The sequence below is a fragment of the Anolis sagrei genome, chromosome 9, assembly GCF_037176765.1.
Source record: "Anolis sagrei isolate rAnoSag1 chromosome 9, rAnoSag1.mat, whole genome shotgun sequence".
NCBI lineage: Eukaryota > Metazoa > Chordata > Lepidosauria > Squamata > Dactyloidae > Anolis > Anolis sagrei.
In genome coordinates this window covers 6,856,347-6,881,064 of record NC_090029.1, presented here as the reverse complement: position 1 = coordinate 6,881,064, position 24,718 = coordinate 6,856,347, and the positions used below count along the sequence as shown (strand labels likewise).

General features: G+C 48.9%; 1 protein-coding gene across 1 annotated transcript in view; it reads right to left on the bottom strand.

Annotated features, from left to right (window-relative positions):
* The window catches only part of THSD4 (thrombospondin type 1 domain containing 4), a 642,834-nt gene that overhangs the window by 564,563 nt on the left and 53,553 nt on the right, over nucleotides 1-24,718 (bottom strand). Inside the window, exon 4 of the mRNA XM_067471248.1 lies at nucleotides 17,204-17,646. Coding sequence (XP_067327349.1) covers nucleotides 17,204-17,646 — 443 coding nt within the window. The remainder of the gene's footprint in view (nucleotides 1-17,203; nucleotides 17,647-24,718) is intronic.

Below are 24,718 nucleotides of genomic sequence, written 5' to 3'. Positions count from 1 at the left end.
GAGGGGCGAGCGAGCGGCGAGCGAGAGGGGCAAGCGAGAGATGACTACCTGTCATCTCTCTCACACACACCTCTCACTTTCTCTGCCATCTCTCTCTCGCTCTGTCTACCTACCTATTGTCTCTCACTTTCTCTCTCTATCATCTCTCTCAGGATCTAAATAACTATAACACAGCTAACCCAGGCATGGGCAAACTTCCTTCAGCCCTCCGAGTGTTTTGGACTTCAACTCCCACAATTAAGCAGCTGAGGGGGAACAGGAAGGGGTCTGAGGTTGTTAGGAATTGTGGGAGTTGAAGTCCAAAACACCTGGAGGGCCCAAGTTTGCCCATGCCTGAGCTAACTGGAGTCATAGCATTGAGCTATGTTGTTTGGGGAGGCACCCACTCTCTTTGGAAGAGAAGGTGAAAGTCCTTGTCAAACTACAACTCCCAGGAGTCTGTAGCATTGAGTCATGTAGAACTCCTTTTGTTCTTCAGTGGAGATGCATGAAAGCGGCGATGGCAGCTCTTCTGAGAGGGGCGGGCGAGCGAGCGGCGAGCGAGAGGGGCGAGCGAGCGGCGAGCGAGCGGCGAGCGAGAGGGCCCGCCAGAGTGAGTGCCTGCCTTCCCTCCTTAATAATAATTTTAATTTCTCCTCCCTATTCTACTAAATTAATAATTAAATTTAAAAAATATTTAAAAAATATTGAAAAAAAAAGGGCGCCATCTTTACAAAATGTTTTGTAAATATTTACGAAATTTCGTAAATACCGAACTTTTTTTTTGGAAAATTTTGTAATTATTTTAAATATCGAAACAAAAAAAAACCCCAATTACAAATCGATTTTAGAAACAAATTTTTGCATTGTTACCCAGGCCTACTGTCCAACTGTGATGGAACCATTATTCTAAACCTCTTCAGTGTAAATGTGCTTACGTATATTTCCAATAATAATAGAGTAAAACAATACATGTAATATAAACTACAATAATACAGCAAAATAATAAATGTAATAATAATAATAATAATCAATAGAGAAAAATAATAATTGTAATAATAATAAATGGAGTAAAATAATAAATGTAATAAAAACAATAATAAACCAAGTAAAAAATAATAATAAATGTAATAATAATTAGACCACACTTGGAATATTGTGTCCAATTCTAGGAAACCACAATTCAAGAGAGATACTGACAAGCTGGAATGTGCCCAGAGGAGGGCGACTCAAAGGATCAAGGGTCTGGAGAACAAGCCCTATGAGGAGCGGCTTAAGGAGCTGGGCATGTTTAGCCTGAAGAAGAGAAGGCTGAGAGGAGATATGATAGCCATGTATAAATATGTGTGAGGAAGCCACAGGGAGGAAGAGGGAGCAAGCTTGTTTTCTGCTTCCATGAAGATTAGGACAAGGAACAATGGCTTCAAACTACAAGAGAGGAGATTCCTTTCTTGTAGTTTCTTCTGAGGATTCCTTTCTTCTGGAGAGGCCCTGCTCTCGATCCTGCCAACAACTCAGGCACGGTTGGCGGGGACGAGGGACAGGGCCTTCTCAGTGGTGGCCCCTCGGCTGTGGAATGCCCTCCCCACAGACACTAGATCGGCTCCCTCATTAATGTCATTTCGGAAGAAAGTAAAAACTTGGCTATTTGAACAGGCATTTAAATAAGCAGTGCAATGAATTACAATGAATCATAGGAAATCGGAATAACGGATGACAAACTTGGAATATGATTTCAGTTATGAGACGCTAATGAGTCACTTATTGATGTTGATTGATGTTAATTGTTTAGTGTATTATTGCCTTGATTGTTTTTATATGGTCTGTATGTTGTTAGCATTGAATTTTTGCTGCTGTTTGTTGTTAACCGCTGCCTAAGGGCTGATACAAATAAAGTAAGTAAGTAAATAAATAAATAAATTCCATCTGAACATGAGGAAGAACTTCCTGACTGTGAGAGCCGTTCAGCAGTGGAACTCTCTGCCCCGGAGTGTGGTGGAGGCTCCTTCTTTGGAAGCATTTAAACACAGGCTGGATGGCCATCTGTCAGGGGTGATTTGAATGCAATATTCCTGCTTCTTGGCAGAATGGGGTTGGACTGGAAGGCCCATGAGGTTTCTCCCAACTCTTTGATTCTATGATTCTATGATTCTTGATCTGCATGTTCTCCCGCAGTGAGGGCATCAGAAGGCGGTCCCAGTTGGGGTAGGCTTGACGCGCCTTCTCCTTGGCATGTTTCTCTCTTTCACCCTCCATTCGTGCATCTTCAAATTCTACAGCACTGCTGGTCACAGCTGACCTCCAGTTGGATCACTCAAGGGCCAGGGCTTCCCAGTTCTCAGTGTCTATGCCAGAGTTTTTAAGGTTAGCTTTGAGCCCATCTTTCAGTCTGTTTCCTGCTCACCAATGAATTCTATGAACAGAAAGATGGAGTAGCCTTGGAGAGCCCTCTCAGCCCAGTCATAGCAAATTTCCACATGGAACACTTTCATAGAATCATAGAATCATAGAATCAAAGAGTTGGAAGAGACCTCATGGGCCATCCAGTCCAACCCCATTCTGCCAAGAAGCAGGAATATTGCATTCAAATCACCCCTGACAGATGGCTATCCAGCCTCTGTTTAAAAGCTTCCAAAGAAGGAGCCTCCACCACACTCCGGGGCAGAGAGTTCCACTGCTGAACGGCTCTCACAGTCAGGAAGTTCTTCCTCATGTTCAGATGGAATCTCCTCTCTTGTAGTTTGAAGCCATTGTTCCGCGTCCTAGTCTCCAAGGAAGCAGAAAACAAGCTTGCTCCCTCCTCCCTGTGGCTTCCTCTCACATATTTATACATGGCTATCATATCTCCTCTCAGCCTTCTCTTCTTCAGGCTAAACATGCCCAGTTCCCTAAGCCGCTCCTCATAGGGCTTGTTCTCCAGACCCTTTATCATTTTAGTCGCCTTCCTCTGGACACATTCCAGCTTGACAATATCTCTCTTGAATTGTGGTGCCCAGAATTGGACACAATATTCCAGATGTGGTCTAACCAAAGCGGAATAGAGCATGGGGAGCATGACTTCCCTAGATCTAGACACTATGCTCCTATTAATGCAGGCCAAAATCCCATTGGCTTTTTTTGCCGCCACATCACATTGTTGGCTCATGTTTAACTTGTTGTCCACGAGGACTCCAAGATCTTTTTCACACGTACTGCTCTCGAGCCAGGCATCCCCCATTCTGTATCTTTGCATTTGGTTTTTCCTGCCAAAGTGGAGTATCTTGCATTTGTCACTGTTGAACTTCATTTTGTTAGTTTTGGCCCATCTCTCTAATCTGTCAAGATCGTTTTGAATTCTGCTCCTGTCCTCTGGACTCTCTGCCCCGGAGTGTGGTGGAGGCTCCTTCTTTGGAAGCTTTTAAGCAGAGGCTGGATGGCCATCTGTCAGGGGTGATTTGAATGCAATATTCCTGCTTCTTGACAGAATGGGGTTGGACTGGATGGCCCATGAGGTCTCTTCCAACTCTTGGATTCTATATTTTGGCAGGAAGAGAATGCAGAAGACTAATCTCACCTGTCCCTAACATATATATATATTTTCCTTTCTTTCTCCTGATCCCGGATACACTTTCCAAGCAGTTTAATCAACTTTGCTTTTGGAAAAGCCTCCTGGGGACAGCAGCCAGCTGTGAGCGTCAGTCCTTCTGGAAGGCATCTGTTCCTCATGAAAGCGGCAGGAGCGGCGCACGGGAGTCGTGTTGTGTCTGAAATGCCGAAAGTGGGAAGCGGGCCCCGAGGGGCTATTCATGGGGGAAGCCAAACCCTGACAAGCTTCTGCCTCAGCCCCCATCCTTGCTCTTTATGGCAGGCCGGGAAACCCTCACTAACTGGGGGCAGCCCAAAACATCCTGCATCATCTCCCCACAGACTCTTTCTCTTCTTGCAAAGGGGCCATAACACTACCGTTCCCATGCTACCGTTCCCATGCTTCCATAGAAAACAAATAGTAGGCCTGGGTAACAACGCAAAAATTTGTTTCTAAAATCGATTTGTAATTGGGGGGTTTTTTTGTTTCGATATTTAAAATAATTACAAAATTTTCCAAAAAAAAAGTTCGGTATTTACGAAATTTCGTAAATATTTACAAAACATTTTGTAAAGATGGCGCCCTTTTTTTCAATATTTTTAAAGTATTTTTTTAAATTTAATTATTAATTTAGTAGAATAGGGAGGAGAAATTAAAATTATTATTAAGGAGGGAAGGCAGGCACTCACTCTGGTGGGCCCTCTAATCAAGGTGGTCGGTTGAAACATTCACACCTCGCTCCAGCAGACAAGAGTCCTTTGTCCCACCCTGGTCATTATTCCACATAAATATAAACCCTCACTACCTCTGAGGATGCTTGCCATAGATGCAGGCAAAACGTCAGGAGAGAATGCCTCGCTCGCCCCTCTCGCTCGCCGCTCGCTCGCCCCTCTCGCTCGCCCCGCTCGCTCGCCGCTCGCTCGCCCCTCTCGCTTGCCGCTCGCTCGCCCCTCTCACTCGCCATAGATGCAGGCGAAAAGTCAGGAGAAAATGCCTCTAGGCCATGGCCATATAGCCTGAAAAAACCTACAACAACCCAATCAGGGACATCTATCACCTCTCAACAAAAGATTGCTCCAGGCACTGCCAAGCCATCAAATGCTAATCAAGGTGGTCAGTTGAAACATTCACACCTCGCTCCAGCAGACAAGAGTCCTTTGTCCCACCCTGGTCATTATTCCACATAAATATATAAACCCTTTTTCCTACTTCCAACAGACCTCACTACCTCTGAGGATGCTTGCCACAGATGCAGGCAAAACGTCAGGAGAGAATTCCTCGCTCGCCCCTCTCGCTCGCCGCTCGCTCGCCCCGTTCGCTCGCCCCGCTCGCTCGCCATAGATGCAGGTGAAAAGTCAGGAGAAAATGCCTCTAGGCCATGGCCATATAGCCTGAAAAAACCTACAACAACCCAATCAGGGACATCTATCACCTCTCAACAAAAGATTGCTCCAGGCACTGCCAAGCCATCAAATGCTAATCAAGGTGGTCAGTTGAAACATTCACACCTCGCTCCAGCAGGCAAGAGTCCTTTGTCCCACCCTGGTCATTATTCCACATAAATATATAAACCCTTTTTCCTACTTCCAACAGACCTCACTACCTCTGAGGATGGAAATGGACGGAAATACAAAAATTTTTGGCGCCTGCCGTTTCGATATTTAAAAACACTTCCAGGTTAAAAAAAATGTTTTGTAATCGTTTCGTAATTCAAAAATTAATGAATTTTTTAACGAATTACGAATTAACGAAACGAATTGACCAGCCCTACTAAATAGGGATGTGCACGATTCCGTTTCGCTATATGGGATTTGGGGAAATCAGACCAGATAGGAGGTGGCCAAAGACTCAATCAGAATGGACCATGTGGCGCCAGATCTTATGGCTACGACAGTTGAATGAAACATAATGCCTCCAGCTTCGTAACTCCTCAACAGACGACAGTACTGGTATGCAGCAGGTACTGGCTTGTTCAGTAGACTCTCCTCTACAGTCCCATTTTGGTGGGAAGCCTTAGCATTGAACGGTTGTATTGTTAAAGTGTGAAGTAATGCCTCCACCTTCCTAACTCTTCAACAGATGGCACTACTGATATGCGGCAGGTAGAGGTAATTTTCAATGGTAAGCAAACAGTATTTTGGCGCTCCTCCCCCCAACCACTCACTGATATATATTTTCTGTTCATCGTGGGAGTTCTGTGTGCCATATTTGGTTAAATTCCGTCATTGGGGGAGTTCAGAATGCTCTTTGATTGTAGGTGAACTATACGTCCCAGAAACGACAACTTGCATATGTCAAGGTCTATTTTCCCCCAAGAGCACCTCAAGAGCGCCCCTGGGCAAAATCAACTATACTACAAGGTACTGGCTTGTTCAGTAGACTCTCCTCTACAGTTCCATGTAGCACCAGATCTTTTGCTACGATGGTTGAATGAAATGTAATACCTCCACCTTCGTAGCTCCTTAACAGAGGGCAGTACTGGTATGTGGCAGGTACTGGCTTATTCAGTAGACTCTCCTCTACAGTTCCATGTAGCGCCAGATCTTTGGCTATGATGGTTGAATGAAACGTAATGCCTCCACCTTTGTAACTCCTCAACAGAGGGCAGTACTGGTATGTGACAGGTACTGGCTTGTTCAGTAGACTCTCCTCTGCAGTTCCATGTAGCGCCAGATCTTTGGCTATGATGGTGGAATGAAACATAATGCCTCCACCTTCGTAACTCCTCAACAGAGGGCAGTACTGGTATGCGGCAGGTACTGGCTTGTTCAGTAGACTCTCCTCTACAGTTCCATGTGGCGCCAGATCTTTTGGCGGCGGCGACTGAATGAAATGTAATGCCTCCACCATCATAACTCCTCAAGAGATGGCAGTACTGGTATGTGGCAGGTACTGGCTTGTTCAGTAGACTCTCCACTACAGTTGCATGTGGCGCCAAATCTTTTGGCTATGATGATTGAATGAAACATAATGCCTCCACCTTCTTAACTCCTCAACAGACAGCAGAACTGGTATGTGGCAGGTACTGGCTTGTTCAGTAGACTCTCCTCTACAGTTCCATGTAGTGTCAGATCTTTTGGCTACGATGGTTGAATGAAACATAATGCTTCCACCTTTGTAACTCCTCAACAAACAGACGGCAGAACTGGTATGTGGCAGGTACTGGCTTGTTCAGTAGACTCTCCGCTACAGTTGCATGTGGCGCCAGATCTTTTGGCTGTGATGGTTGAATGAAACGTAATGCCTCCACCTTTGTAACTCCTCAACAAACAGACGGCAGAACTGGTATGTGGCAGGTACTGGCTTGTTCAGTAGGCTCTCCGCTACAGTTGCATGTGGCGCCAGATCTTTTGGCTATGATGGTTGAATGAAACGTAATGCCTCCACCTTTGTAACTCCTCAACAAACAGACGGCAGAACTGGTATGCGGCAGGTACTGGCTTGTTCAGTAGACTCTCCTCTACAGTTCCATGTGGCGCCAGATCTTTTGGCTATGATGGTTGAATGAAACATAATGCCTCAACCTTTGTAACTCCTCAACAGAAGGCAGTACTGTTATGTAGCAGTTGCTGGCTTGTTCAGTAGACTGTCCTCTACAGCTCCATGTGGTGCCAGATCTTTGGCTATGACAGTTGAATGAAAAGTAATGCCTCTACCTTCATAACTCCTCAACAGATGGCAGTACTGGTATGCGGCAGGTACTGGCTTGTTCAGTAAACTCTCCTCTACAGTTCCACTTTGGTGGGAAGCCTTAGAATTGAACGGTTGTGTTGTTAAAGTGCGAAGTATGGAACCCTGCGCAGATGGTCGGTCATTGCGACTTAAGCAACGTTCAGTCATTGAATTCTTGACAGCGGAAGGTGTCACCCCAAAGGAAAATTCATCAGAGAATGCAAGCTGTTTAAGGTGATTGTGTTGATGTGAGTACTGTGCGTCACTGGAAGAGAAAGTTTCAAAACTTTGAGGTATGAAGATCTGACTTGCATGACAAACAAAGAGTTGGGCGTCCTGTGACTGCAACCACCGCATTTCACAAGCAAAAGGTTGACAGATTGATTCAGGACAATCGTCATATCACTCAGAGAGAAATTTCAGGCATAATCAGCATTTCATAAGAATGTGTGGGTCACATTATTGCTTTGCTTGGCTACCAGAAGATCTGTGCACGATGGGTACCCAGGATTATTTATTTATCATGTCAGTATCAACCAGACAATTGTATTACATTTTTAACAAACAGACAAAACAGAGTTTGCAAGCTTGGTAGTTGATTAAATGTCCTTTGACCAGTATCTGGCCACTTGGAGTGCCTCTGGTATTGCTGCAAGAAGGTCCTCCATTGTGCATGTGGCAGGACTCAGGTTGCATTGCAGCAGGAGATCTGTGATTTGCTCTTCTCCACACTCGCATGTTGTGGATTCCACTTTGTGGCCCCATTTCTTGAGGTTGGCTCTGCATCTCGTGGTGCCAGAATGCAGTCTGTTCAGCGCCTTCCAAGTTGCCCAGTTTTCTGTGTGCCCGGGGGGAGTCTCTCATTTGGTATCAGCCATTGATTGGGGTTCTGGGTTTGAGCCTGCCACTTTTAGACTCTCGCGTGCTGAGGTATTCCAGCGAGTGTCTCTGTAGATCTTAGAAAACTATCAAAATCAAGAACTTTGGTCCAAAAGCAAGGTGCTGGCTGCTGGAGCTGATGAACAACTGCACTGCATCCTGTCAGATCCCAAAAATTTGGAGGAAAGCAAGAGTCATCGCCATCTCGAAGCCAGGCAAAGACCGTATAATGACCCAAAAAGCTATAGACCAATCTCTCTCTTGTGCCACCTCTACACAGTTCTGGAGAGACTTATTTTGCATAGAATTACGGGAAAAATAGACCCATTTCTGATCCCACAGCAAGCTGGCTTCAGGAAAGGCAGAAGCTGCACATTGCAAGTGTGGAACCAGACTCAGCACATAGATGGCTTTGAAAGGCAGCAGATCACAGGAGCTATCTTCATAGACCTGTCAGCAGCCTATGATACTGTGAACCACCGCCTCCTCCTGAGAAAAATGTATAATATCACAAAGGACGACCGTCTCACCCGCCTCATAGGAAACCTGCTACAAAACAGGAGCTTTTTTGTTGAGTTCCAGGGCCAGAGAAGCAGATGGCGGAAACAGAAGAACGGCCTGCCTCAGGGGAGCGTGCTTGCTCCATCCATGTTCAACATCTACACAAATGACCAGCCACTGCCGGAAGGGACAGAGAGTTTCATCTATGCTGATGATCGTGCCATCACCGCTTAAGCAGGTACCCAGGATGCTGAGACCTGAAATGAAAATGCAGAGACTTAAAACTTCAGAGACTGGATCACACCACTGTACGACATCCTCCATACAGTCCAGATTTAGCACTGCCTGACTTCCATCTGTTCCTGATAATGAAAAAAGATATGTGGGGACATCATTATTCTTCTGATGAAGACGTTGAGAGAACTTTGAGACGCTGGTTGTGGAAACAGAGTGTCCACTTCTTCCGTGACGGCTTCAGAAAACTTGTTCATCGTTGGCAGAAATGTATCCAATGGTCTGGTGATGATGTGGAAAAGTGAACAGTGGTAGTTAAAGAGAACATGACCATATAGCCCGAAAAAAACCTACAACAATTCATCTAAATCCTGTTTTTATTGTTTTATAGATGTCTGCCATTAGTCTCGGGGATGGGAGGCAGGGCAATAGCTTACCACCAATTCAATCTGTTATCACAGGACAAACTTCCTGTTGTTGTTGTTCATTCGTTCAGTCGTCTCTGACTCTTCGTGACCTCATGAACCAGCTCACGCCAGAGCTCCCTGTCAGCCGTCACCACCCCCAGCTCCTTCACTTCAAGGATGCCATCCATCCGTCTTGCCCTTGGTCAGCCCCTCTTCCTTTTACCTTCCACTTTCCCCAGCATCATTGTCTTCTCCAGGCTTTCCTGTCTCCTCATGATGTGGCCAAAGGACTTCAACTTTGTCTCTAGTCTCCTTCCCCCCAGTGAGCAGCCGGGCTTTATTTCCTGGAGGATGGACTGGTTGGATCTTCTCACAGTCCAAGGCACTCTCAGCACTTTCCTCCAGCACCACAGCTCAAAAGCATCTCTCTTCCTTCGCTCCGCCTTCCCTAAGGTCCAGCTCTCACATCCGTAGGTGACTACAGGGAAGACCATGGCTTTGACTAGGCAATGGATCTTTGTTGCCAGTCTGATGTCTCTACTCTTTAGTATTTTATCGAGATTGGACATTGCTCTCCTCCCAAGAAGGAAGTGTCTTCTAATTTCCTGGCCACAGTCTGCATCTGCAGTCATCTTTGCACCTAGAAATACAAAGTCTGTCACGGCCTCCACATTTTCTCCCTCTATTTTCCAGTTGCCAATCATTCTTGTTGCCATAATCTTGGTTTTTTTGATGTTTAGCTGCAACCCGGCTTTTGCGCTTTCTTCTTTCGCCTTGATTAGAAGGCTCCTCAGCTCCTCCTCGCTTTCGGCCATCAGAGTGGTGTCATCTGCATATCTGAGGTTGTTAATGTTTCTTCCAGCAATTTTCACCCCAGCTTTGCATTCATCCAGCCCTGCACATCGCATGATGTGTTCTGCATACAAGTTAAAGAGGTTGGGTGAGAGGATGCAGCCTTGCCGTACGCCTTTCCCAATCTTGAACCAGTCTGTTCCTCCGTGGTCAGTTCTGACTGTTGCTCCTTGGTCCTTGTACAGATTCTTCAGGAGAGAGGGAAGGGGGCTTGGGATGCCCATCCCACCAAGAACTTGCCACAATTTATTATGATCCACACAGTCAAAGGCTTTAGAATAGTCAATGAAGCAGAAGTAGATGTTTTTCTGAAACTCCCTGCCTTCAAATGCTGAGATATCTCCATAGTAGACGCACTTGAGAAGTGTTCACCATTCGCTTTCCTAGCCCTCTACCATCGAAGCCCCCTTCCTTCGCGGCTTACCTTTGACCCCCCCAAAGGTCTGTGCAAAGTTGAACAAACATATTAGGCTTATCACGCTAAGCCACTGCATTTCATATTTTATCTCTTCCTCCTCCCCCTCAAAATCTCTCTTGATCGTTGCCAACGAAACAGCTGAGTTTCATTCCCCGTAAGATGTCAGATATACTTGCAAAGGACATGGGGTGAAATCCAAACCCGTTTTTTTAAAAAAAGGAGTTAATATTGATGCATGTTTTTAATACCCAGGTTTGATGTGCAAGGCTCTTTCGTTGCAACTTTTGGGAAATGCCTGTCTTACATCTGTAGTAACAAAACCATAGATGCCAGAATCCTGGTAGCGGCTCACATATGACTAAATTTCCCTGCAGGAAAAAAACCAGCAACCTCAAGCTCAACTCCAACGACAAACCGATCAGCTTCGATGCCAACAATGTGATGTGGTGGGAAAAAAATATTGTGGTTCAATATAAGCAGGCATGCCTGTTGCTTAGTAACGCCTCAGTCTGAGAGAGCTCTTGGTGTGAGAGAAGCCTCTCTGTGTGAAAGATCACCTCAGTGGGAGAATAGGCCTCATTTATTTATTTATTTATTTATTTATTGCATTTATTGACCGCCCCTCTCAGCCCGAGGGCGACTCGGGGCGGTGAACAGCAACAAAAAAGGACAGTGTACAATAAATCAAGACAATACAAACCAGACAATACAACATGACATATACTTATACTAAAAATCCGCTTCGTCAAGTCCTGGGGTCATAGCCAAAATTCATAATCCTAGTCCATTCCAGTGTCGTTCAAGATACTCTCAGTTGAAGGCCTGCTCGAAGAGCCATGTTTTCAGGCCCCTACGAAAGGCCATCAAGGAGGGCGCCTGTCTAACTTCAACAGGGAGGGTGTTCCACAGCCGGGGGGCCACCACCGAGAAGGCCCGCTCTCTCGTCCCCGCCAGACGTGCCTGTGAGGCAGGCGGGACCGAGAGAAGGGTCTCCCCGGATGATCTCAAGGCCCTCGTGGGCTCATAGGCCGAGATGCGGTCTGCAAGGTATTTTGGGCCGGAACCGTTTAGGGCTTTGTAGGATAACACCAGCACCTTAAATTGGGCCCGGTAGCGAATCGGCAGCCAGTGGAGCTGGGACAGCAGGGGCGTTGTATGCTCTCTGCGTCCTGCTCCCGTTAACAACATGGCTGCCGCGCGTTGGACTAGCTGAAGCTTCCGGGCCGTCTTCAAGGGCAGCCCCACGTAGAGAGCGTTGCAGTAGTCGAGGCGGGATGTGACCAAAGCGTGTACCACCGTGGCCAAGTCAGACTTCCCAAGATACGGGCGCAGCTGGCGCACGAGCCTAAGCTGTGCAAATGCTCCCCTGGTCACCGCTGAAACCTGAGGCTCCAGGCTCAGCGATGAGTCCAGGGTCACACCCAAGCTGCGAACCTGCGCCTTCAAGGGGAGTGCGACCCCGTCCAGCACAGGCTGTAACCCTATGCCCTGTTCGGCCTTGCGACTGACCAGGAGTACCTCTGTCTTGTCTGGATTTAGTTTCAGTTTGTTCGCCCTCATCCAGACCATTACAGCGGCCAGGCACCGGTTCAGGACTTCGACGGCCTCCTTAGTAGCAGGTGGGAAGGAGTGACAGAGCTGGACATCATCTGCGTACAGGTGACACCGCACCCCGAAACTCCGGATGATCTCACCCAGCGGCTTCATGTAGATGTTAAACAGCAAGGGGGACAAGATGGAACCCTGAGGAACGCCACAGATCAACGGCTGTGGCGCTGAACAGGAGTCCCCCAGCAACACCTTCTGAGAACGACCCTCCAGAAATGACCGGAGCCACTGCAAAGCAGTGCCCCCAAGACCCATCTCTGCAAGGCGCCCCAGAAGAATACCGTGGTCGACGGTATCGAAGGCCACTGAGAGGTCCAGGAGCACCAACAGGGACACACTCCCCCTGTCTAGCTCCCGGCGCAGATCATCCACTAAGGCGACCAAGACCGTCTCGGTACCATGTCCCGGTCTGAAACCAGACTGTGCCGGATCCAGAATATCCGTGTCTCTCAAGAATACCTGGAGTTGTGAGGCCACCACGCTTTCCATGACTTTGCCCAAGAAGGGAAGATTGGAAACAGGCCGAAAGTTGTCCAATTTAGTGGGGTCGAGTGATGGTTTCTTCAACAGCGGCTTTACAACAGCCTGTTTTAGGCTCGCTGGAATCTTGCCTTCCCGAAGGGAGGCATTAACCACCACCGTTACCCACTCGGCCAATCCCCCTCTGGCCTCTTTCAGAAGCCAGGATGGGCAGGGGTCTAGGATGGACGTGGTGGGTCTCATTCCTCCAAGTATCTTGTCCACATCCTCGGGTTTCACAAACTGAAAAGAATCCAACAAAATCGGACAAGCAGGTGCTTGTGTCACATCCACAGAGACTGCATCTAATGCGGCGTCCAGCCCAGAGCGGATCAAAGCGACTTTGTCTGCAAAGAACCGAGCAAATGCTTCACAGCGTGCTGCCGAGTTGTCAGGGCTCCCACCTGAAGTTGGGGGAGTTAAAAGACCTCTGACAACCCGAAACAACTCCGCCGGACGGTTTTTTGCAGACGCAATAGTGGCCGCAAAGAAGGTTTTCTTTGCGGCTTTTATTGCCGCGGCATAAGCCCTTAAAAAGGACACAAACCGTGTTCGGTTTGACTCGCTTGGGTCTGAGCGCCACACGCTCTCTAGAACCCTCTTCTTTCGCTTCATCGCTGCCAGCTCCTCAGTAAACCAAGGGGCTGGTTTAGCTCGGCTACTCGAGAGGGGACGTTCCGGAGCGATCTTGTCAATAGCCCTGGTCATCTCCCCATTCCAGAGAGCGACCAAGGCCTCGACATGATCACCTACCGCGGCGGCGGGAAACTCCCCAAGAGCCGTCAGGAATCCACTCGGATCCATTAGCCTCCTGGGGCGGACCATCTTAATGGGTCCTCCACCCTTGCGGAGGTTAGGGGGCGCAGTGAGCCTAAATCTAATCAGGAAGTGGTCGGACCACGGCAACGGAGAGATGGACAGCTCCTCCACACCGCCACCCTGCTCCCATCCCTGGCAGAAAACCAAGTCCAATGTGTGTCCAGCACAGTGGGTGGGGCCAGTTATTTGTTGGGACAGCCCCATGGTTGCCATGGCGGACATGAAGTCCTGAGCCGCACCTGTGAGGGTTGCCTCGGCGTGGATGTTGAAGTCCCCCAGCACCAGAAGCCGTTGGGACTCCACCGCCAGGCTCGAGACCACCCCCGCTAGCTCAGGTAGGGAGACTGTAGTGCAGCGAGGTGGACGGTACACCACAAGAATCCCTATTCTGTCCCGGTCACCCACCCTCAGGTGGACGCATTCAAAATTTGTGGTCTGCGGGATGGGGCTCCTGGTTAGATGGATGGAATCTCTATAGACCACTGCGACACCGCCTCCCCGTCCTCCGGCTCTAGGTTGGTGTTGCACGGAGAAACCTGGAGGACAAAGCTGGGAGAGGTTTACGCCCCCCGCTTCATCCAACCAGGTCTCCGTGATGCACGCCAGATCTGCCCGCTCCTCCAGGATTAAGTCCTGGATCCAAGTTGTTTTTCCGTTGACAGACCTGGCGTTCAACAACACCACCTTCAAGCCAGAGGGCCCGCTCACCTGGTTACACCAAATTACCTTAGGAGACCTATTGGGGATAGTTAATTTGGAAAAGCGGTCCGAATTAGGCCGAATTTGAGGTCTCCTTCTCCCGCATCTCCTCCTTCCCACCACGACCTGTATGGGGACCCCTCGGCTAGTGGAACACCTCCCCCCCTCCATGCCGCCGTTATGAGCTGTAAGAGTACTTTCTCCTACACTTGTTGTTATGTTTATTGGTTCTTGCCAGCATCCCCCCTCCCCCTCCCCCTCCCTCCCCACCACACTCTCCATCACAGGCTCCGGGCCACCTCCTCTTCTGCCCCCTCCCCAACACCAGAGCAATATAAACAGTACCCAAAGGGGGGCGGGGGACCACATGAGTAGCAGCAATATGGGTGGTAGTCGATATTCCGACTGCTTCAATAGACCAGTTCTTAAAGTGCATAGATTTCAGGAGCAGTCCGTCGGTGAGCGTGAATGAACGTAAATTAATTAGCAGCAACACACAATTCAAAGGCACATTAATAAAGTGCTAGTTCTAAAGTGCTCTACTTATCGATATAAAGTGCGGCACAGAGGGACAGGGAAGGGGCGAAAGTGCTGGTGCAATCTAGCAGCAGGTGGCAGGCGCCTAGGTGCTCTAAATCGTTCTTATTACTATGATGACAGATGGCACCAATGACTACCAGGAAGTGCTAGTTGATATTATACGATTACCCCTTATGGGTGGTAATGGTGGTAGTTAACTAAATATTGCTATGACCCCGATGAGACTTTAGACGGTTGGTAACCAGCGGATATGCTTCCGGAGTTGATAACTCGGGGGTGGGGCAGCACAGATGGTTAATCACATTCTGCTCAGTAAATCCCAGCAAAGAAGTCAGCTTAAGATCTACACAAGCTTAAAGGTCAACACAAGAGAGGTCCACACAAAGGCGGTCAGCATAGCTTAAAGATCTACACAAGCTTAAAGGTCAGCACAAGGGAGGTCCACACAAAGACGGTCAGCACAAGGGTCTACCCAACTTGTTGCTTTGCCCTGGTGGGGTTTGGGCCGGGGAGGGGCCGTGAGTCCACAGCCGCCTGATGGAAGAGGGGCTGGATCGTAAGATGAAAAAGCAGCGACGGCCCCCCAGCCACGGCGGCCTGATGGAGGTCACCACTCCGTAGCGGCCTGATGGAAGGAGGCCACCACTCCGCAGCGGCCTGGTGGAAGGAGGCCACCACTCCGCAGCGGCCTGATGGAAGGAGGCCACCACTCCGCAGCGGCCTGATGGAAGGAGGCCACCACTCCGCAGCGGCCTGATGGAAGGAGGCCACCACTCCGCAGCGGAAGGTATCTTCCCTAGGAGGCCAGTCACTGTCGCTGCTAGCAGGGGGTCTGCAGCGCTGGATCTCCTTCGCACTGCGTCTCCCTCTTGGCGCGTTCCCTCTCCTCAATTGCAGCAGCGGGCCCAGGCAGGCAGCCTGTCGACCGCGGCAGACTCCACCCGGCCCGGCCCAGCTCGATCAGCCGGCCGGCAGCCGGTCCAAGCGGCGTCCCTCCCGCGGCTTACGGCCCGCTCCTCCACAGCCGCCGCAGCCTCGATGGCAGGGGGGAGGAACAGCCACTGCGTGTCTCTCGCGGCGTCCCTCTCATGCCCCACGGCTCGCTCCTCCACAGCCGCCGCAGCCTCGATGGCGACTGCAGGCTGGAAGGCGTCTCTCCCGCGGCGTGTTCTTCCTTCGCCAGGGGGGGGGGAAGGGCAGCCGCGGCGTATCCCTCGCGGCGTCTTCCCCTCGCGCCGTCCTTCCCGCGGCTCGTCACTCCAGGCCTACAGGCCTCAGCCTCGGCTACAGGCTACAGGCGAGATGGCGGCCGCGACGGGATCCACGCCGAACCAGCCAGCCGGCGGCAGCGGCCAGGCCCAGGCGATGGCGGCGGCGGCGGCGGGAACCAACACCGGGCGGCCCCAAACGTTCGGCAAGTAAAACCACCAGCCAGAGGGTCAGCAGCAGCGGTAGGTTTCTTCTTAGGGAGAGCCAGCCGTTATTGTAATGGCGGCGCTCCCTTCTCCGCTTCCTACCTTCGCCTCACGGCCTCATCCTCTCGGCGCCTTGTTCTTTCGGGCTCTTTTCGCCTCACTTCTGGTGCCGGTCTCACTCCCCCCAAATCTGATGGTCTGATGGTCAGGGGGGGGGAGGGGATTCCTAAGATTCCCTTCGATTCTGTGTCTTCGGTTAGCGCAGCTCAGCGTTGCCGCTGCTGGCCGCCATCACCGGAACATTGTGAGGTAGGCCTCAGTATTAAATGGGTGCAGTGACTCAGAGAAGCTGTGGTTGCTTAGTAACGCCTCAGTCTGAGAGAGCTCTCAGTGTGAGAGAAGCCTCTCTATGTGAGAGATCACCTCAGTGGGAGAATAGGCCTCATTGTTAGCAGGCCTCATTGTGAGGTAGGGCTCAGTATTAAATGGATTAAGTGACTCAGAGAAGTTGTGGTTCAGTATAAGCAGGCATGCCTGTTGCTTAGTAACGCCTCAATCTGAGAGAGCTCTCGGTGTGAGAGAAGCCTCTCTGTGTGAAACATCACCTCAGTGGGAGAATAGGCCTCATTGTGAGGTAGGCCTCAGTATTAAATGGATGCAGTGATTCAGAGAAGCTGTGGTTCAATATAAGCAGGCTTGCCTGTTGCTTAGTAACGCCTCAATCTGAGAGAGCTCTCGGTGTGAGAGAAGCCTCTCTATGTGAGAGATCACTTCAGTGGGAGAATAGGCCTCATTGTTAGCAGGCCTCATTGTGAGGTAGGGCTCAGTATTAAATGGATTAAGTGACTCAGAGAACTTGTGGTTCAATATAAGCAGGCATGCCTGTTGCTTAGTAACGCCTCAATCTGAGAGAGCTCTCAGTGTGAGAGAAACCTCTCTGTGTGAGAGAGGCTTCTTTCACACACAGTGATAAGGGGGTTGGACTGGATGGCCCATTAGTTCTGTTCCAACTCTATGATTCTTTGATTCAATCATATTATCTAATAAGAAAAACAGCAGCACATAAAAACATCCACACACAAAAGAACCACAGTACCTTCTTTCCAGTTTGGGGCTACGCCTCCGAGACTGAGAAGGCCTCCCTCCTCTGGGCATCCCCTTGCTCAAATGGCTGTCATTGCGTCCTCCCGAGGGGACTCCCATTCGAAAGCTGGCCCGGGAGGCCTCCTCATTCCTGTGAAGAGGCACTGATGTCCGAATGGCGGAGATAACATGCCCGGAGTAAGGGCTGAGCTGCTGTTCTTGGTGAGGAGGTTGCTGGTGAGGAGCCAGGGTTCGTTCAGGGGCTGCGTATTGCCCCGGCCTACGATAGTTCCTCTCGTAATAATATCCCGGGAGGCAAGGTCTCGTTTGCTCCATCACTCCGCCGCTGCAGCTTCTAGAGCAAGCCGACCAGGGTCCCCAGCTGCCCCATACGCCTGGGATCCCTGCATTGTCTTCTTCTGCTGCAGTGTTTTGCTCTTCTATCCTCTGGGGCACCTAGAGAGAGAGAGAAATTCAGCATGACCACAATTTAATGAATTTTGGGGTTTGGGAAAAAAACTCACACTGAATAGAATCTTGTAGGCCAATCCCAACCCACTGAATTGAGTGTTGAGAGTTAAGTCAACATATAGAGCAGGCGTGGGCGAACTTCAGCCCTCCAGGTGTTTTGTTCCTACCGGTTGTTGAAGTCCAAATCACCTGGAGGGGTGAAGGTTGTCCATGCCTGATATAGAGTAACCAGGCTCAGCTCCATCATGCCCTGACCCAGTAGCTGATGAGATCCACAATCTCTGTATTCCAACTTCCATTGCCCTGACCTCTGAGGGGCAGAAAAGTAGCTAGGCACAGCTCCATCATGCCCTGGTCCCAACAGCTGGAGAAAGGCTGTCCATCCATCCCAACTGGTCTTGGAGGGAGAAAAGAGCACCACCATGAGGTTAGAGGAAGAGAAGAGCACCAAGACACAGCTTAAACATCTGATGGAAAGCTCTCCATCCATCCCAACTGCCACCACACTGGTCTTGGAGGGAGAAAAGAGCAGCCGGACACAGTTCCATGATGCCCTGACCAAATCCAGTTATGGAAGGCTCTCCGGCTATCCCAAGTGCCACCACCCTGAGGTTATAGGAAGAGAAGAGCACCAAGACACAGCTCCAATAGCTGATGGGAGACCCTCCATCTATCCTGCTTCTTGGCAGGGGGTTGGACTGGATGGCCCATGAGGTCTCTTCCATCTCTGATTCTATGATTCTAGGGTGGTGGCCAAGTGCCACCACCCTGATGTTAGAGGAAGAGAAGAGCACCAAGACACAGCTCCAATAGCTGATGGAAGGCTCTCCATCCATCCATCCATCAATCCATCCATTCCAACTGCCACCACCCTGGCCTTGGAAGGAGAAAAGAGCAGCCAGACACAGTTCCATGATGCCCCGACTCCAGCCGCTGATGGAAGGCCCTTCATCCATCCTAAATGCCACCAACCCGGTGTTAGAGGAAGAGAAGAACACCAAGACACAGCTCCAATAGCTGATGGAAGGCTCTCCATCCATCCATCCATCCATTCCAACTGCCACCACCCTGGCCTTGGAAGAAGAAAGGAGTAGCCACAGCTCCATGATGCCCTGACTCCAGTCACTGATGGAAGGCCCTCCATCCATCCCAAGTGCCACCACCCTGATGTTAGAGGAAGAGAAGAGCACCAAGACACAGCTCCAACAGCTAATGGAAGGCTCTCCATCCATCCCAACTGCCACCACACTGGTCTTGGAGGGAGAAAAGAGCAGCCAGACATGGTTCCATGATGCCCTGACCCAATCCAGTTATGGAAGGTTCTCCATCCATCCCAAGTGCCGCCACCCTGAGGTTAGAGGAAGAAAAGAGCATCAAAGCAGAGTTCCATCAGCTGATGGAAGGCTCTCCATTCATCAATCCATCCATCTATCCATTCCAACTGCCACCACCCTGGCCTTGGAAGAAGAAAGGAGTAGCCACAGCTTCATGGTGCCCTGACTCCAGCCACTGATAGAAGGCCCTCCATCCATCCCAAGTGCCACCACCCTGATGTTAGAGGAAGAGACGTGCATCAAAACACAGTTCCAACAGCTGATGGAAGGCCCTCCATCCATCCCAACTGCCACAACCCTGGTATTTGAGGGAGAAAAGAGCAGCCAGACACGGTTCCAAGATGCCCTGACCCCAGCCATTAATGGAAGGCCCTCCATCCATCCGAAGTGCTACTACCCTGAGATTAGAGGAAGAGAAGTGCATCAAAACACAGTTCCAACTGCTGATGTAAGTCCCTCCCTCCCTCCCTTCATCCATCCATTCCAACAGCTGATGCAAGGCCCTCCATCCATCCCAACTGCCACCACCCTGGTCTTGGAGGGAGAAAAGAGCAGCCAGACACAGTTCCAACTGCTGCTATGATGCCCTGACCCCAGCAATTGATGGTAGGCCCTCCATTCATCCCAACTGTCCACCACCCTGAGCTGAAGAGAAGAGCACCAAGACACAGCTCCATCATGTCCTGGCTCCAGAGGCTAATGATATCCCCTTCCTCTGGAGTCCAACTTCCATTGCCCTAGCCTCTGTGAATATGGAGAGCAGCCAAGGACACATATCTACAAGCCATTGATGCTGGTTTTACCGAATGCTAGTGATTTAATCTCTTTGCATTGTGCAAAGTGATTTATTTAATACACAAGCAGTTAGTCAACAGTGCAGGTTGAAGGAATTTGCAAGCTCCGCTGCCAAAAAGTTGGAAGCGACTCAGAAGTCAAGAGAATGAATAACTCCAGAGCGAAGAATGCCAAAATACGGTAGGTAAAGAGACAACTGTTTGAAGTCTGCTTGGCAGGGACTTGAAACAGTCCCAGAATGAGACTGGAGCAGCCATCACATACACAAAACACAACACCAGCATCCAACCGTGGCGTCACAATTAATACCAATTTCTCTTCCCAATGAGATGTCATGTGGGACTATCCATCAGGTATAAACCAGCCCTAGAAGACAGGTGGGTTTGTATAGAATGCCATTATATTCCCATTTTCTGGTTATTTATAGCACGTATATATTGCCTTTCTGTCAACACACTTAAGGTGTTTTACAGTTCAGTGACTTAGAATTGAATAGCCATGGGACAAAGTAGAAGAGAGCCCAAGAGGCATGCAAATGGCTGATAACAATCTATTTCGGAGTGAGACATTTTTTGTTCAGTCTGCTCTATTCCACTATAATCATGAAAAATTGCATTGAACTACGGCCAAGATTCTATACAGGGCTTGCATAGTACAAATCTCCAAGGTGTACTAATTGTGTTACACAATGCTTGTGTCGAAAAGCAGTATTTTTCAGTTGAATGACGGAACCAAATGGGTAACTAATACAAATACACATCCGTGTTCCGTATGCATCAATTACTCTCTGTGCACCTTCAGATCAGTACATATCTATGCTTGATGTGTCATTCAAATCCATCTATATAAATAAAAATGTAATGTTCGTTTGTGGGATTAACAGAACTCAAAAACCACTGAACACCAAATTTGGACACAAGACATCTATCAGGCCAACGAGTGACCATCATTCATAAAAAATTCGAAAAACACAGCAGAAGAGACTTAAAGAGCCAAAAAACAAAAATAGATTACAACGCCTGCGTAAAACTACACCTATATAAATGTAATGTTAGTTTTTGGTATTCACAGAACTCAAAAACCAGTGGGCCAATTGACACCAAATTTGGACAGCATACACCTAACAACCCAGTGTATGTCCTGCACTAAAAAAATGATTTTGTCATTTGGGAGTTGTAGTTCTTAGGATTTATAGTTCACCTACAATAAAAGAGCATTCTGAACTCCACCAATGATGGAATTTAACCAAACATGGCACACAGGACTTCCATGACCAACAGAACACAATGGAAGGGTTTGGTGGGCATTGACCTTGAGTTTGGAAGTTGTAGTTCACCTACATTCAGAGAGCGCTGTGGACTCAAACAATGATGGATCTGGACCAAGCTTGGCACAAGCACTCAATACGCCCAAATATGAACACAGATGGAGTTTGGGGGAAATAGACCTCGACATTTGGGAGTTGTAGTTACTGGGATGTATAGTTCACCTACAAAGAGCATTCTGGATTCCAATGATGGGATTGAACCAAAGGTGACACAGAACTCCCATGATCAACAGAAAACACTAGAAGGGTTTCATGGGCATTGACCTTGAGTTTGGGAGTTGTAGTTCACCTACATGCAGAGAGCGCTGTGGACTCAAACAATGATGGATCTGGATCAAACTTGGCACAAATATTCCATATGCCCAGATATGAACATAGATGGAGTTTGGGGAAAATAGACCTTGACATTTGGGAGTTGTAGTTACTGGGATTTATAGTTCACCTACAATCAAAGAGCATTCTGAACCCCACAAACGACAGAATTTGGGCAAATTTCCCACACAGAACCCCCAAGACCAACAGAAAATACTTAAGGCCATCCAGTCCAACTCCCTTCACCAGGGCAAGAAAATGTAATCAAAGCCCTCCTGACAAAGCCATCCAGCCATAGATAGATAGATAGATAGATAGATAGATAGATAGATATGATTTAGACACAGAGAGATATAGTATCATAGATTTGAAAGGGACCCCTAAAGAAGGACAATTATATGTTGCATGTTCCAGAGTAGGCAAACCAGACACTCTCCACATCAACACTGACAAAGAAACCACAAGAAATACTGTTTACCCACAAGCAGAAAGACATTACATATATTAGAAACCAACACTTTTTCATTACTTTATTTTCCTGATCACCAGACTGAGCCACAGCAACGTGTGGCATGGGGTGGCTAGTCTCCAATGTATTTTCCATACTCTTTACAAATCTACTTCCATGGTTTTGAACTGAATATAGATGCTCTACAACAGACAAAAATGCCCAGTCATTCCTATAGGGAAAGCTACCCACGCATAAGTCATCGATAGTCCCATCTCCAGACAAGAAAAGTCCAATTCCTACTACCTTCCCTTTCACTATCACATTCTCAGTGTCTTGAGCCATCTGGGATCATATGCCCTCTGATTTTCCATCTAGATCAGTGGTTCCCAAACTGTGGTCAATGGAACACCAGTGGTCTGCAGGAACTAAAATATGGTCCATGGCCTCACTGTTACTACACCATTGCCGAAGCTTATTAAATATGGTTTTCTGTCAGCAAGGAGATTCTAACTACTGGATGGCATATATTCTGTGTCAGAAACTAGAGCTGACGTGGTCTATCCAATACAATTTTCTGAATCAGAACCCCAAATAACCAAACCAAATCTAAAGTTGACCAAAAACTGATTCGTAACCCTTTTGGTGTTTAGAGTGGCTTGTAGGTCTTCTTCTGAATGCGCATAGATGACATTGTCATCAACATCGCTGAGCTCTGCGAGTGCAGCATTTTTCCAAATGAAGCAGAGAGTGTTTGAGGATCAGGACATCCGTAGGGATACCAAGGTGCTTGTTTATAAAGCTATTGTCCTCCCAATCATGCTACACACCTGCAAGACGTGGATGCAAGATGTTGCATGTGACGTCACATGCAAGACGTTGCATGTGACATGGATGTCACATGCAACTCCTAGAACAATTCCTACCCCCTCGATGGACTGTCACCTTGTCGTGGTGAGGGGGCTTGCGTGTTCCGATGAACCTGTAGGCACAACAACTGGAGTCGTGCGCTCCCAGGAGTGGCTGCGGGGGAGGTCCCAGACCAAGCACAGTCCGAAGACCCAAAGACCTCAACGGCGGAGCAGGCGGAGGATAACATGGTACATGTTACAACGGCTGCGAAGGCGGAAGAAGGCTGCAACAGACTGAGAAGCCACGGTCATTGTGTTAAACTACATCACCAGTGGAACCTCACTCTGTGAAGTCTGTGTGTTGATCAGTTGTGCACTGACCTCCACACATTAAAAAAATCCACGCACAGGCGTCTTCCACAGAAAATAAAAACCAACCAACCAAAGTCCCATGGCGATCAGCGAGTGGCGACGGGGGCAGGACTGTGAAATCTGGAAGCCCCTAGTCACAGACTGGCACATGGGCGGTGGGTACGGACTCAGTCGTTCTACCTCAAGGTCCGAGGCAGTTGAGTAGTTCGGCAGCTGTATCCACGACTGAGCAGCCCTATTGAGGACCCACTCTGCTCACCCCACATGGGGAGGGGGCTAGAAAAGGTGCCCCAAACATAGTCTGCCTCACTCATCCCTGACTGGACTGCCGCGTCCAGTGGGGTCACCACCCTGCGGCCAAAAAAGAAAAATGAACTTCGGTACGTGGAACGTACGGACTCTGATGGACAACAGTGGCAGTGAACGCCCCGAACGCAGAACTGCCATCATCGCAAGGGAGCTGGGACGCTTCAACATCGACATAGCAGCCCTTCAGGAGACCCGGAGAGCAGGAGAGGGACAGCTGAAAGAAGAAAAAGGAGGCTACACCTTCTTCTGGAAGGGACTGCCCAAAGAAGACCAAAGAATGCACGGAGTTGGCTTCGCTATAAGAAATGATCTGATGAAACATCTGTCCGAAGCACCCACTGGCATCAACGAACGTCTCTCCACCCTCCGAGTTGATCTTGCCAAAAACCAACGGGCAACCATCATAAGTGCCTATGCGCCAACACTAGACGCTGATGAAGACATCAAGGAGAAATTCTACTGTCAGCTGGACACCGTCCTATCGGGGATACCTAAGGAGGACAAAATCATTCTCCTGGGGGACTTCAATGCAAGAGTCGGGCGAGACTTCGACCTGTGGCCAGGCACCATAGGAAAAGACGGGGTTGGAAACAGCAACTCAAATGGCATCCTGCTTCTCACCAAATGTGCGGAGCACAACCTTGTCATCACCAACACGCTCTTCCGCCAGAAAAACAAGTTCAAGACATCATGGAAGCACCCCCGGTCAAAGCATTGGCACCTCTTAGACTATGTAATCACACGCGCCAGAGACCGCCGTGACGTGCTCCTCACAAGAGCCATGATAGGTGCTGACGACTGCTGGACTGACCACAGGCTAATTCGATCCTCGATGGCTATCAAGATCGCCCCCAAGCGCAGACTCCAAGGAAGGAAGACAAGGCGCAAAATGAACACCCAAGCCCTTCAGGAGCCCTCCAGACGAGCCCATCTCCAAACAGCACTCAAGGACCATCTACCCACAGAACACCCCGAAAATGTTGAGGAACATTGGAACAAACTGAAGACCTCCATCATCCAAGCCTGCGAAGAAACTATTGGATACCAAGCCAAGAAACATCAAGACTGGTTTGATGAAAATGACATCGAGATCCAACAGCTAATTGACAAGAAAAGGAAAGCCTTCCAAGCATGGCAGAGAGACATCAACTGTGCTGCTAAGAAAAAGATCTATGCTAGTGCAAAAGCTGAGGTCCAAAGAAGGACAAGAGAACTCAAGAACATCTGGTGGACAAAGAAGGCCGAAGAAATCCAACACCTGGCAGATACCCATAATGCTCAGGGATTCTTCAAAGCCACAAAGGTCATC